Source organism: Sarcophilus harrisii, chromosome 3 (genome assembly GCF_902635505.1).
Source record: "Sarcophilus harrisii chromosome 3, mSarHar1.11, whole genome shotgun sequence".
Classification (NCBI taxonomy): Eukaryota; Metazoa; Chordata; class Mammalia; order Dasyuromorphia; family Dasyuridae; genus Sarcophilus; species Sarcophilus harrisii.
In genome coordinates this window covers 199,275,160-199,289,578 of record NC_045428.1, presented here as the reverse complement: position 1 = coordinate 199,289,578, position 14,419 = coordinate 199,275,160, and the positions used below count along the sequence as shown (strand labels likewise).

At 35.8% G+C, this 14,419-nt stretch overlaps 1 protein-coding gene across 5 annotated transcripts in view; it reads right to left on the bottom strand.

Moving 5' to 3' along the window:
• GPM6B (glycoprotein M6B) overlaps nt 1–14,419 on the bottom strand; it is a 216,190-nt gene that overhangs the window by 42,340 nt on the left and 159,431 nt on the right. For 2 of the 5 annotated variants that reach the window (XM_031958989.1, XM_023500329.2), the window contains exon 2: nt 4,510–4,629. The exons of the other annotated variants lie outside the window; for them this stretch is intronic. In XM_031958989.1, coding sequence (XP_031814849.1) covers nt 4,510–4,629 — 120 coding nt within the window. The remainder of the gene's footprint in view (nt 1–4,509; nt 4,630–14,419) is intronic. 5 annotated transcript variants of the gene reach the window in all.

Here is a 14,419-nt window from a genome sequence, read left to right as displayed (position 1 = left end):
TACACTTGTTTTCCTTACTGACCTTTTTTTAGGGGAGAAGGGATCCAAGAGTCATTTTGAAACAGAACTCTCTCCCTCCCCTCAACCAAGGGTTTTTACTTTTTTTTTTTTAAATAAGGAGGGATATGGAATCTTTTTTTTTTTTTTTTTTTTTAAATTTAATAGCCTTTTATTTACAGGATATATACATGGGTAACTTTACAGCATTAACAATTGCCAAACCTCTTGTTCCAATTTTTCACCTCTTACCCCTCCACCCCCTCCCCTAGATGGCAGGATGACCAGTAGATGTTATATATTAAAATATAAATTAGATACACAATAAGTATACATGACCAAACCGTTATTTTGCTGTACAAAAAGAATCAGACTCTGAAATATTGTACAATTAGCCTGTGAAGGAAATCAAAAATGCTTTAACCACTGCAAGAATCAGTTTTGGCAATTCTTATGTAACTACACATTCAAAAAGGAAGCACAAAGAGCAAGTAAGTCACTTTCCCAACCAGGGGCATCGCCAAAGGTTAAAATACACCACCTTCAAAGATGAAGAAGAAATTGGTAGATTGTGCAAATGGTTTCTGGCATAACCTTTCCTTCCATGAATAGTCCTTTGCTCCAAGCTCATTTTTATCTTCTCAGGAGCATCTCTGCTCTGATGGTTCTAACATAGGCCTAAAAGATCTTAGCAAATACATTAAAAACTTACTATAACACAACTTTCTACAGTGGGAATAGGTTAGATTCATGTTTAGGAGAATCTGAAGAAGCTTACACATAAATCATGCTTTCACAAGCAGTCTTCTGCCTTTCCCAGACATAAGAGCAATCAAAACATGACAGGATAAGGAAGCAAAGTGATAATGCATGTTTTACAGCTAGCTAGTTTTACTAAAAGTGACTCCATGGACAAGTTGGAATGGCAAAAGCCAAATGGAAACACTTTCCCCCCTAACTCTTACACTACAGAACTAAGAAAATTCTTTCTGAAAATATTAGATAAAAGGCGTTTTTCTTCTGCATTTTTCTTATTAAAAAGAAGTGTGGAAGGTGAAGAAAAATGGAGCAATCTTGAACTTTGCAATCTGAGGCAGTCTTTTAGAGGCAATTCTGGGTAGGGAGTGAGCTACATTACTAGTGTAAGCATTCTCCTTTGGCAGTGGTTTCCTAGCCAACCATTGCCCTGTAGCAAACTTTCCTTTTCTTGCAAGGGAGACTCAGAACTCTGTGTGAACAAAAAAGCAGTCAAGTACCATATGGAATCCCCAACTTTTTTTAAATTTTATTTTTAATGCTTCACACAGTCTGCCTTGGAAACAAAGTACAGAATGGCAACTGTGCTTATTTCAGATGCCCAAAAGTAATTGTGAGGGAAGGAGCGAATAAGTCCAGTTCTCCTACTTTTAAATCCACATACTATAACATTTTCCAAAGATGAACCTGAGTTATCTGCAGGACACATAATTGTTTATTTATCTAATAGAATGAAAACTGCTTGAGGGAAGGAACTGTTTCCTTTATTACTTCTATATTCCAAGTCCTTGGCCCCTAATGCAAATTTAGTATATTGAACTGTCTCACAGAGGTATAATTTTTCATATTACTTAATTCAAAAAGGTATAACCACTTGTGTCTAGATTCTTAGACTATAGGAAGATGTTGAGATGAATTTTAAAAATGTTTCTACTTCTGTATCTTAAAGGATTTTTTTATTCATTTGATTCTGACTTGCAGTATTACCAGTTCTCTAATGATCAGATTTTCTTTCCTTCCTTCTCATTTGATCAACATTAACTGAGATCCTCAAATTGCAGAAGTGGATTAGCTGTGATACTTTATTTAACAAGTAAAAAAAAACCCCAGGGTGCTTTTCTTTTGAACCTGCTTCCTCAAAGGAAGACCCTTTCTCCTGTCTTCTAGATGAGAAAGAATATTGGATGTTCAAGTCTTGAGAAAGGATTCAGTAAAAAAAGACAATGAATAATTCAAGCTGGGCCTTAATCCAAACACATAAAATTGACACAGCTGAGCAAGGGAGAAGAGCCATTTACTGATGGCACTGATGGAAAGAATTATTCTTTCCCCCAAACTGCCTCCTTCAATTCAGATCCAGGCTTCATTTTTCCCTCTTCCAAATTCACCATTTAGAAACACATATGGATCCTCAACAGGCATATTCCTCCCTTCTTCCCCAACTAGATTTTAATTGGCTTTATTTTCTTCCTGATATTTTCAACTAGCCACTACTAACTTGGGGATCTTTACCTTAAAAAGCACTTTGGCAGGTTGAAACCCTGACCTGGAAGTCCAAATACCCTCAGATACTATTCGTTACTCTGGGAAGTGACTTAACCTTGTGTAGTATTCTCATCTGTAAAATGGGGATGGTAATTGTTCTATCTTCTAGAATTGTGAAAATTAAATGAAATAATATGAGTGAAACACTTCATGAACCTCAAAATAAATCTTAATCATCCTTCACACTCAGTTCCTGAAAGAGAGAGCCCATTTTCTTGGATTTCTCTCAAAACTTCAGCTCCTCCTATCTCATTTGTAAAAATCTTGTTGTTCAGTCATTTTTCAGTCATATCTGACTCTTCATGATCCCCATATGAGATTTTCTTGGCAAAAATACTGAAGTAGTTTGCTATTTCCTTTTCCATATCATTTTACAGAAGAGAGAATTGAGGCAAACAGGGTTAATTAAGTTGTCCAGGATCACACAGCCAGTAAGTATCTAAGGCTGGATTTGAACTCAAGAAGATTAATGTTTCCTGATTGCAGGGCTAACACTCTATCTAGCTGCTCTAAGAGCCTAAATGATGACCCTGAGATCACTCCAGATTTTTTAAAAAATGATCTAAAAATTGGGTATTGACATAGAGTTGATTTAACTAAGTATGTGTTTTGTTTTTCTGTAATTTGTTTTACTTATTGAACATGTATTGCAAATTTGGGATTTGCATTATAGTTATAATTATAACTACATAGTTATTTGCATTATAGTTATAATTATATATAGTTATAATTATAATCTCAGAAAAAAGATACTGAAAGGAGTCATAGTTTTTGAAAAATACACAATCATATTTCAATTTGTAACTCTGTGAACTTATAGACTTCCCTTCTGTACTTTAGGTGGCAAAATCTGACTCCAGGGTAGAAAGAAGATACATTATCATCAACTAAGTTAAGGCAAGGAAGTTAAGAGATATATGAAACCTGAGCCCTGACAGAGAAGGAAGATTTAAGAGAAGTCACAAAATCTAGGTATTCTTTATTATTCTTTAGGTCTCGGCAAAACAGGTGGGTGGGCCTAGAGGTTCTGAGAATTCCACTCCACTTATGGGCGGGGTAGAAAAGAGAAATAAGAAATCTGGACTGGTAACTTGACATGAGGATAATTGAGAAAACAATTAGGCCAGTTTCCTTCTCTCACGGTTTTATTTAGCCTTTTAAGACTAACCTTGATCTAAGAGAGGTATGATTGTTTCCCAGCTTCTGGCTGTGAGCTCTTTTATTCTAGATATCACAATTCTTACCTTTCAGAAGCAGTGAAGGAGAATAGTTAAAAGATGAGGCAGATTAGCACTAGTACCTTTCCTGGCCTTCCAGACCTCTCATAGGGCTACCCTATGGCCGGTCTAATAATAGAACATAGAATATAGGGGGAGTGAATAGAGAGGGCCAGTCTTGGAAGATGAGTGACGTATAGGCAGGTTGTTTAAATTATCATTACCAAGACTCCAGGCAACTAGTGGTTTGTAAGTTATAGGTGAGTTGCTCATTGAATCAGTGGAAAGTGGTTCACACCACTAGGTCCCTTCATTAATAAAATTATAGATCTGACCCCTTCCACATACCCCCAAAAGTGTTAGGCACTGGTGATACAAAGACAAAAACCAAATAAACAAAACTAACAGTCCATTCCTGTAAAGAGTTGATCATCTATAGGATGGGGTGGTTATAGATACACAAAACATGGACAGAAAAATATAATTCAAAGTATTATAGTTTGTGGAGGCAGAGAATAGTAATCATGTAAAGGTGGAGAGGAAAAGGGAAGAGCTGCTCAGAGAAATTAGATCCTGGATTGAGACTTGAAAGAAGATAAAGAGTCTGGGAGATAGAGATGGGGAGGAAAGGGATTTTAGATTTGGCAGATGGCTAGTGCAAATGCTCCCAATGTGGGATAGAATGTTGAGTTAGCAACTAAATCATGGAATGAAGAAAGGGGAATAATACAAAGTAAGTTTGGAAAGATAGGTCAGAGTTAGGTCCTAAAGAGCCTGAGGAATTTATATCTCATCCTAGAGGCACTAGGCACAATGAAGATTTTTTTTTTAAATACAAGGGAACCGGTGGTGGTCGAATCTGGTACCTTAACATTTTGGCAGCCTGTGTGTAAAACAAAACAGAAGACAAAACCAAAGTGAAGAAACTGTTAAAGCTATCACAAACTAGTTACTTGACTCTCTATTTTAGAATCCATCTCAACACTTTATTTACCTGGAGTGCTCAAAGGACTAACACTGTCTCTCAATGCTGGCACATGCTGGTACCGGTGTGGCCTTGAACTCTCGTACATCCAGTGGTACCTGCCAATTTCCATTTCTGGTCTGGTGATCACTGCCAATTTCAGGTGGGAAAAAGTCAGTGTTTCCCTCTCCATCAAAGATTATTTTTTAGTACTTTTATTCATTTTCTCTGGCTCTAAGTGAAAGTGAAGGGTCTAACACACAACCTGCTGAGAATTTATGATCAAAACATCATCCATCTGACCCAATCTAAAAAGGGAAAAATATTGCCAATACATTATGGCCAATAGTGCCTCAGACCAATATTCTGATAAAAATTCCAGTCTTTTATTGGTTCTAGTCTTAGCAAGCTTTTCTCTCCCTTCTCCCCTTTATCTATCCTTCAAATTTCTCTGTCCACCCCACCCCCTACCAATCAAAAAAATTTGGTAACAAAATATAGCTTTTGATAATGCTATTTTTCTTGATGTTTTTTTAAAAGTTCTAAGCCAAAAAGAGGTAATTATTACTAGCCACAGAAGTGACTTTTCATAGATTTGTTCATTAGAACAGTAATACAGATTTCTTCCAACTAACTATGAAGGTTGTCATTTAGCCCTGCTCCAAATCTGTGTCAGTTCCTCTAAATGTACCAATTTGATAACCTTGTTAGGTACATGGGCAAGTAAGGAGTTATCACCGTGATAAAATATTTGCTTTGGCCCATAAGGCCACAGCCAGACTGTCTTATCTTATATATTCCAGCTTTCAGAATATTACAAAGTGAATTTCACACTTCTTTCCAAATACCTCTCCCATCTCTGTAAACTCCCTGTAAAATGCTGTAAATTCAATGAAGGCAGAGTCTATGTCTGCTCTCCCCAGAGTCTAGGAAGGCTCAAATGTACTCTCAGGTTCTATAAACATTTGGATAGGGTGATAATGATAATTTCCACAGTGACAATTACTGTAATTAGCAGCAGTCATTAACATTTAGGAAAGATACTTGGTGACATAACCCAGGACTTTAAAGCAAGGGACAAGGAGTCAGGGACCATGGTGCCCTAAAACAGCAGTACCTAACACCAACAAATTGTGTTCCAACTACACTAAAATAAAATTAAGAAATAATTAACAAAATAAGCAAAAATACAATAGAACAGACAATATTATTATGTGATTTCCTAAGTCATAAATATGCCATTATAGGAATCCTTAAATATATTTTTGTTGTTTACCCATTGTTCATACAAGAGATGTATCTGTCTTTTTATGACCCCACTTTTTTTTGTGACAAAACTAGAGTGGTTTGCCTTTTTTTTTTTTCAGATCATTTTTATAGCTGAGGAAATTGAGACAAACAGAGTTGAGTAATTTGCCCAGGTTCACACAGCTTTTGAACTCAGGTCTTCTTTATACCAGGCTTAGCACTTACCACTGTATTGCCTACTATTCTATGTATGGTTTAATGGCCCCCAATTCTATTCAAGTTTGATACTTCTAGACTATGTAGTTTTTCTGAGGCTACAAGATAAAAATTCAAGAGTTCATGACTTTAAAGAGATTATATTTTATAACAGAATTAATAGGTGTACATAAAAGGCAGCAAAATTACAATGGAAAGAGTATTGATTTGAGAATCAGAAGTCTTGGGTTCAAATTCTAATTCTATGTTCCCTGGTTCAGGTTATAACCTTTCTGTCCCTTAGTTTCCTCAGTTGCAAGATGAATAGTTTGGGCTGGAAAACTATTAAGGTTTCAAATTTAAGATCCATTCCAGTGTTAGAGTGATGATATTATATAAGTATATACAAAACAAATATAGGGTTATTTTTTGAGAATGAGAGAGAGGCCCTAAGTGCTGAGGATATCGGTTGTATTTAGTAGATAGATGACACGTGACTGGAGATTTGAAGGAAAATAGGAATTCTAAAGGGGACAGGTAGGTGGCTCAGTGGATAGAATGCCAGCCTAGAGTCATTTGCCTCAGTTTCCTCATCTGAAAATGAATTGAAGAAGGAAATGGCAAAGTATTCCAGGATCTTTGTAACAAAATCCCAAATGGGGTCACAAAGAGTTAGACATGGCTGAATAATCATGACAAGAAAAGATTCCAAGAGGGAGAGGTAGGAGGGAAGGGCATTCCATGCCTGGGGAGGGGAAGGCAACCATGTTCAAACATAGAAGGAGAAATGTCATGTGTGAAGAGTAGTCAGAAGGCAGATTTGGCTGGATCAAAGAAAGAGCTTTGCCAGGTTAAATACTTTGGCTAATCTCAGAGTATTTTGGCAAAGTCCACAATCTCCAATTCTGGATAGATTTCGATCCAGATTAAGGGAAATTTAAATATTATCTTTTTCTAGTGCTTTCCCAAGTGCTTTGTACTAAAAGAGTCCCAGAGGAACCTGTAAGAAAAGGGGGGAGAGGAGTAGTAAAAGGAGGGGAAAAAAGTGGGACTCCACAAGAGATTTCATTAATCATAAATAGTTAAATTATTTCAAGGTATTTTAGCATCCTCTCTGGGGATGCTACCCTCCTATTTCCCACTGGTATTCTTGGTTTTGAGACCCAAGAAGTTGCTTAATTTCTTCTCTTCTAAAGTAACTGTCAGGAGCTGGAATTTCATGTACTGTCATTCATGAATCCCCATCATTTATCTGCCATTGATAATCAGCCAATAACATCAGTGAGCTCTTTGCAAAAGGCCTTTGTTAAGAAGTTACAGTTAGAGCAGTTAATGCCAAACATTTCTTTCAAACTGGGATACACCTTTTCCCCTTATAATATCTCTGGAGAGGCTGGGCTCAAACCTATAATAAAATTGTAATGAGGCATGTGTGTAGATAACACAAGTGGCACAGACCCCTAGCAATCTCTGTTCCTGGAATCCTTTTCTCCCTTTGTGGAATTTTCAAATTCCCCCTTGGTACCATTCTGGGACTCTGAGGTTCAGTGCCTATCCATGGCCAATATTCTCTCTGCCATTGGTTGTAGGGAGGAGGAGGGATTATCAATCCCAGAAGCTGCCTTTTTTAGCGGGGAGGGAGGTGGGGAAGCTATCCTCCTTTATCCATCTGTCTGTGTTGTTTGCCAATGTTTTTCCTTTGTTTCTGATTGGATGTATTCTCTCCCACACTTCTCCCTGATGACATGGTCAATAAAAGTGGCAGGTGGAGGAGAATAAGAGGGAGAAACCTAATCTTCCTCTCAAAGCTACATACTCTGCGGGGCTTGGCTAGAATTCTTCAGGTTCTGAACTGAAATTTTCTAGTAATGTATTGGGCAGTTCTAGATTAGAGAATTGCTGAAAATTGTCCTGCCATTCCTAGAATCATAGTTATTTTGGTTGATTAGTCCATCACTTTTTCCTTTCTTGCCTCAAAGAAATTCATAGCTCAAGATGTAGATAACCTTGTTTATATAACATGTCTCTTTATTAATTGATACTCCAACTCAATAAAAAAGGTATTCGCATGATCAAGGTATCAGTATATGGAACATCTTATTAAATGGTATGAGGGTGGATTTCTTATGTATAGCTATCCAGAGGCAAACAGTTGGTGTGATGAATGGAATCAGAAAACAGTGAGGGAACCTAGTTTTTCAACTGTTCCTTTGATGACTCACAGTAGCATTGTCTAAATAAGGCAAGAAGCTTCCAATTATCTGATAAATTCTGTCCTCAAAAATCTGTCTCTTATTCCTTTTTTACTCATTCATATAGAAAGCAAAGAAGAATATATTGAGAGATTCTCAGGAGTAAACAATTCAATGTTGGTATAGTGGAAAGAAAGTGGGACTGTTAGAAGCCTTTGGGTTCTAGATATGGTTCAAGCACTTATTAGTCACATGATTACCTTATGGGTTAAGTTACTTAGTTATCCTGCTCTTGTTTTTTCATCTCAAAGTGAGGAATTTGAACTAAATTATCTCTAAGGTCCTTTTCAGTTATAAAACTGACCTGAATCCTAGAGATAGATTAGGGAGTCAGTTCCCTAACCAATTTAAGAAGGCATTCAAGAAGACAGAATTCTTGCTTCCTAAAGTAGGGCCATAGATAGATTTCAGGGTGTTTGTAAACTTGGACAGAGAAAATATATATAATTTTTTATTTTTTAGTCTTCAAATTTTTTCAATTTAATTTAATTATGAATTTAAACAAACCACACATTTTGAGATTTCCATAAGTTTTACTGGACTGAGAAAGGGGAATGAATGGAAAGGAGTCTCTGACTTGGGCTGAGTAGCAAGATTTCATGTGCATATAGACTTTGGAATATGTCTTGTGGACCTATCGTAAAAAGAGGAGAGGCTGGCTGTCACAGAGACACCCTCTGGGTATAGCAGTACTGAACTGTTAAAAATATTTCTCCAGAAAGGATAACAAAATTTATACACCCAGAAAATGGAGCCTGCCAATACCTGTTGTGCTTTTTGAATCCCAGTTCAAGAAAATGACTTCTTTAAAAGGTGTTTTTTAATACTAAGAAGAGGTGAAGATGAGTGCAATGTTCCTAAATCATTCCAGACTCTCACTTCTGAAGGGATCTTCGTCAAAAATGAAGCTCTGAGTAAGAAAGGAAAGAAGGGGAAATTCCTGATAACAAAGCAAGTTCATAGAATGTTAGAACTACAGGATACCGTTACCTTAATGTTATAGGTCTAGTGTTAGAGCCAAAATTTGAACCCAGATGTTCATTCCTCTTCAGGCTGCCTCAGCTCCCTCTCCTTTGATTGGATAACTCCTTATAGAGGTTTTTATGGATGGTATCCAAATCAGCCATGTCCAGACTTAAAACTTTCTTTATCATACCATCTACCCCTCCAACTTTCTTTTCTGTGTTGTCTTGCCCCATTGGAATGTAATCTCCTTGAAAGTAAGGCTATCTTTCTTTCTATTTGTATTTGTATTTCTATTGCTTAGCACAGTGACTGACACATGGTAGGCAAAATAAACAAATTACTAAATTCAATTAATAATTTAGTTATTAATAAATAAAATAAATTAATAAATGCTTGTTGACTGATTCTAAATCAAATGTTCTTTCCACTACAACATGCTTTCTTCTAGTTTATAAATAAACACAGCATAACTCAACAAAGGCAATGTCCCAGTAATTTTGGAGGAAGAGAGGAAGAGGAAAAAAAGAGGATCCAGATCTGTCATTTCTTTGAAGGGATCTTTCAGTGTAAAAACTCCCTTCTCTGACTTTAATACACACCAACAGCTCATTTATAAGCAAGTCTTGGTTGCCTGGGAGCATTCAGAAATTAAGTGATTTGACCATAGTTACACAACTAGTATGTGTAAGAGGAAGAACTTAAATTCAAATTTTTCTGATTCTAAAGTCAGCCCTCTCTACCTCTTCCTCTTATCCTAATACTTAGAATGGGGTTATAGAATCTTTATTGAAAAGTCTCTGATGGGATATACTCTTACTCCTCATATTTATTTATGTAACACTTCAAGGTTTACATAATCTTTTTCACATATGAGATTGCTATTACAGTATAATATATGATTCAACTTGGTTTACACGAACCTACTTCCATCTTGGAGGCTTCTCATTTATTCTACTCTTTACCTTATACCCCCAACCAGGGTTTCCTCCTGAGAATTTCAGCATGTGAATTCTTAGCTTAAGGGACATTAGTTCCCATATATGCACTAAGGCTAATGATGCTGAATATAAGATAAAATAAGTTTTATTTTACTGACACAAAGGTCTCATACCTTAACTCCAAACAACTGTTCTTATTTTTCTTGTGAGTCCCTACCTTTCTCAGAGACTTAAACATTCTATAGATTTATAAAATTTCCCTTTGTATGGAGATCCATCTCCAGAAGGGAAGAGAATCATTAAAGAATCTTCCACTTTCCCAAATCAATCATCTTCAAATGTGATTATATATCTTATAAAGGAGTTACCAAAATAAAGGTCTCATCCAAATAAACCTTGTTAACATGAAGTTAACCCTGTCATGGGAGCAATACGTCCTTAAGAAAAACTCAGTCGAGCCTTACTAAATTCTTTTAGAATACACCAGTTACACAAGTATTATCCCCATTATTATTATCCCCCTTAAGATATGAGAACCAAAAAACAGAGATTAAGTGATTTACTGAAGTTCATATACCTATTAAGAATTAGAACTTGACTTCTAGAAGTTGAGTCTTTGCTGGATTCCATATTCTTTCCACTATGACATGCTGCATCTAATCCTAGAATGAGGGGTGCTGTGTTGATGATAGAGAATAAAGCCTTGATTAGAGTGGGGTTTTATCCCAGGGTGACAAAAAATAGAGGGTGATGACAGCATTTATACTCCTTCAACAATAGAGAAACAAGGCTGGTTAGAACCTAGTTAGCAAGGATGCTAAGTAAAAGTAAAAAGCTCTCCCACGTGGCATCTGTTTCTCCTCCACCCACCTGGGCTGTCATACCCTAGCACACTCCTTTATTCACCTTCAACCTCATCCTAAAGTCTCTGTCTCTGCTCCACATCTACTCCTCAATTTCATTTGTCTTAAAAATTGATTGTGAGTGTGTGTGTGTGCATGTGCATGCATGTACATGCACGTGCATGCAGATGGTCTAGAGCTCATTTAAGGGTATGGGAGGTGGGAGCTACTTTTAGCTCTAATGGAGGAGGAAAGAAAAGATTCCAACTCAAATGTCACATATAAACCCAATGGAAAAAATAATCTATAAAAATTCTCTTAGAAAGTAGATGTGGTGAGACATTTAGGCTGAAGATATTTGAGTGACTTAAGTAAAAAACATTATTTGAAGAAAGGAATGAAATAAGAATTAAGAGTATTTGGGGATATATAGAGGTTATTGGTTTGTTTGGGTCTTCTCCAAATCAGTCAGTCAATATTATTATGTGTCAAGCAGTATTCTAATGAGATAACCCTTACCTTTAGGGGGTTTACATTTTATTTTGAGTATATATTAAAGAAAACTTCAAAATTAAAAAAGTGAACTTTAGGGATATAAGAGCTTTTTTTTTTTTCTTTTAGCTTTATCTTTACTTAGGACCTGTGATTTAAAAATGAGGCCAAACTCCATCGTTCTATTTACTAACATTTAGGAATTTATCTAACAGTAGACAATAGAGACAAAGACTGATTCTTTTGGAAATAAATAACTTATTTTCTAATGATGTTCCTCAAAGGAAGTACACATCAAACCCTTATTTTTGCTGCATCATTTTGCTTTTCAAAAAGAAAAACACAGTGCCTGAAACATAGCAAACATTTAATAATTGCTGCAACTTCAAATATATAGCAGCTCCTTCATTTTCACAAGCCAACTGGTATAATTGAATACACTACCATGAGTTCTTGGTTCATCTTCCATAAGATATACATTTCCTTGGGCTGAGATCATTATTCTTCTACTGGACATTGCTACTCATTGCTGTTTTAGCATCCCACTGAGGCAAAAATTATTGTAATGGTGATATGGGATGCCTTATGTGTAATTTCCTCTAATAAATGCTTAATACTTTGCTATTGTTAAGAACAATAATAGCTGACACTTGGATAATTCATTAACATTTGCAAAACACTTTACACATATCATTTCATTAATTCCCACAAACCTGTGAGAATTCATGATATGTACTTCCATTTTACAAATCAGGAAATTGAGGCTCATACAATTCAACTGGCTTGAAGTGGAGGGGGTCACAAAGCTAGTTTTAGAGGTAGGATCTGAACACAGATATCGCCTACCTCCATGTCCATTTTTACATTTTGACAAGACAATATAGCTGCAACCACAAACCACTCCTAATTTAATGCTTTAAGGTATATAAAGGGTAATCTCTACAATGACTATGAAATAAGTATTGCAAGAATAATTACTCTCTTACACAGGGTTATAGAGCTTGCAAGTGTTGGAGCTGAGATTTAAACCCAGCATTTTCACCAGAGCTCTCAGGTAATGGCTGTTATTATTGTTGTTTGTTTTTTGTTCTTGAATTAGGACCAAGGCATCAAGAAAGTGATGTCATGATATGCAAGTGAATTTAAGTGAGGGAAGGGCTTTCTCCTCCAGAGCCATCATAAGACCAACTGAAGACATTGAGGCAGTAAACCATTATACAAAAGCATGGTGCTAACAAGGCCACTGTCATGAGCTGAATCTATCAGGACATATACTCTGTCCTTGAGTCACAGACTAGACCCCTAATTGAGGCTACATCAGGAATGCTCTCTCTTTTATTATAAAGAGTTCCCACAGATCAATCATCAACTGTGGGGTAGGGAAAATGAGTCTCATTAACTGAGGAAATAACATCATCCTGGAAGGAGGACAATACATTCATTATTAGTGCTATGCCTTGATATAGCACTAGATGTTTGCACATGTTCAAAGATATTATTTAAAATCATTTTCTGAATAATTCACTCATGTAGTAAATAACAAAAAAAAAAAAGGAAAGTGAAGGGCAAGCCTGGCATCATGTTATAAACTCATTTTGAAAGGGATAAATGTCAGAATAACTTTCTTGGTGGGAAAAGAGGATGTAACAGATCTGAGTATAGAAAAATATACTTTGGAATGTAATTTTAGATATATGGGAGGTAGGTCTAATGGCTTACTGAAATCTTTTTTCCTTTTAGTTTTTACTTTTAAAAAGCTATGTCCTTTGCATATGTCCAGTACCATCTGGTGCACCATGCTGCTTTCTTACATACAGGATGGTTCACCAGATGTCCTATGCCTCAGATAGCCTTTTTGGTTAAAGCACCATGAGCATAGAGTAGGTAAAAAACTATATCAGCAAGTCTCTGTGTAATACCTCTGGGAGATTAAATTTAAAAAGGCTATCTAAAAACATATTTCAAAAGTATTTTAATAAACAGGCTATTTTGAATAGTACCAGCTTAAAATATATATACATAAACACATGTATACACATATATTTGCTTACTTCCTCATTTCAAGAGACCTTATATCTCAAGGAAAACTTGCTTAGTTCTTCAGTTTAAGACATTCGATGTAAAGAATTTCTACTCCTAGCAGCAAAAACAGAAATGTATTTAAATGTTTTTGTGGCTACAACCTCATGAAAGTACATTTAGTTCTATAAAATTCACATTAAAGATCTGTAAGGAATTATTTGCATTTGTTTGCTGTTTTCAATGTGTTAAAAATCAAAGTCTAATGATCCGATGTTTCTATTTTACCATTTTTATTTTCCTGACATGACAAAGGAATCAATTTGATTCTGAGAGTCCCAACATCTGACTTATGACAAGGATGCCTAGAAGCCTGATCTTCCTAACTCCATGAGTGAGCAGTGGATTCCATTTTCTTGGGCCTAAAGATTTCTGGTAGCCTATAATAAAAATAATTTCTAACATGGATTTTTGGATTTTCTTTATAACAAAGCATAAAAAATTGGACCATCTTACACTCTGGTACAATAAAATTATATCTATGTTTACTTTTTTTTCCTACTCTGTGATTATGTACAAAAGTCCTTTCCAGCAATTTCAAAAGCTTAGAGTCTATCTTATTGTGAAAAATGTAAAGTTTTTAAATCAGTGGAAACCAAATTCCTCTCTATCATTGGTCGTCTATTTCTCAGGAGATGTGTAGAATTACAAAAGGCATTTTATTCTGCCCATGGATTTTGTTTCAAAGAATCTGCTTATTTGGTTCTCCCATTCTGAACCAATTTTAAAGGCCTGAGAGTTGAAAATATCATCTGTAAAAAAATGGACATTTTTCAGCCCCATTTAAGAAACATCCATTTAATACCTCAAGTAAGCTTTCATCATTCTGTAGTTTTTCTGAGGAAAAAACTGTGTAAATATTCCTAAACTTAGGCATTTTTTACAGTAAGTTTGTTTTAAAAAGCTGATGACCAGTTTTTTTTTTAAT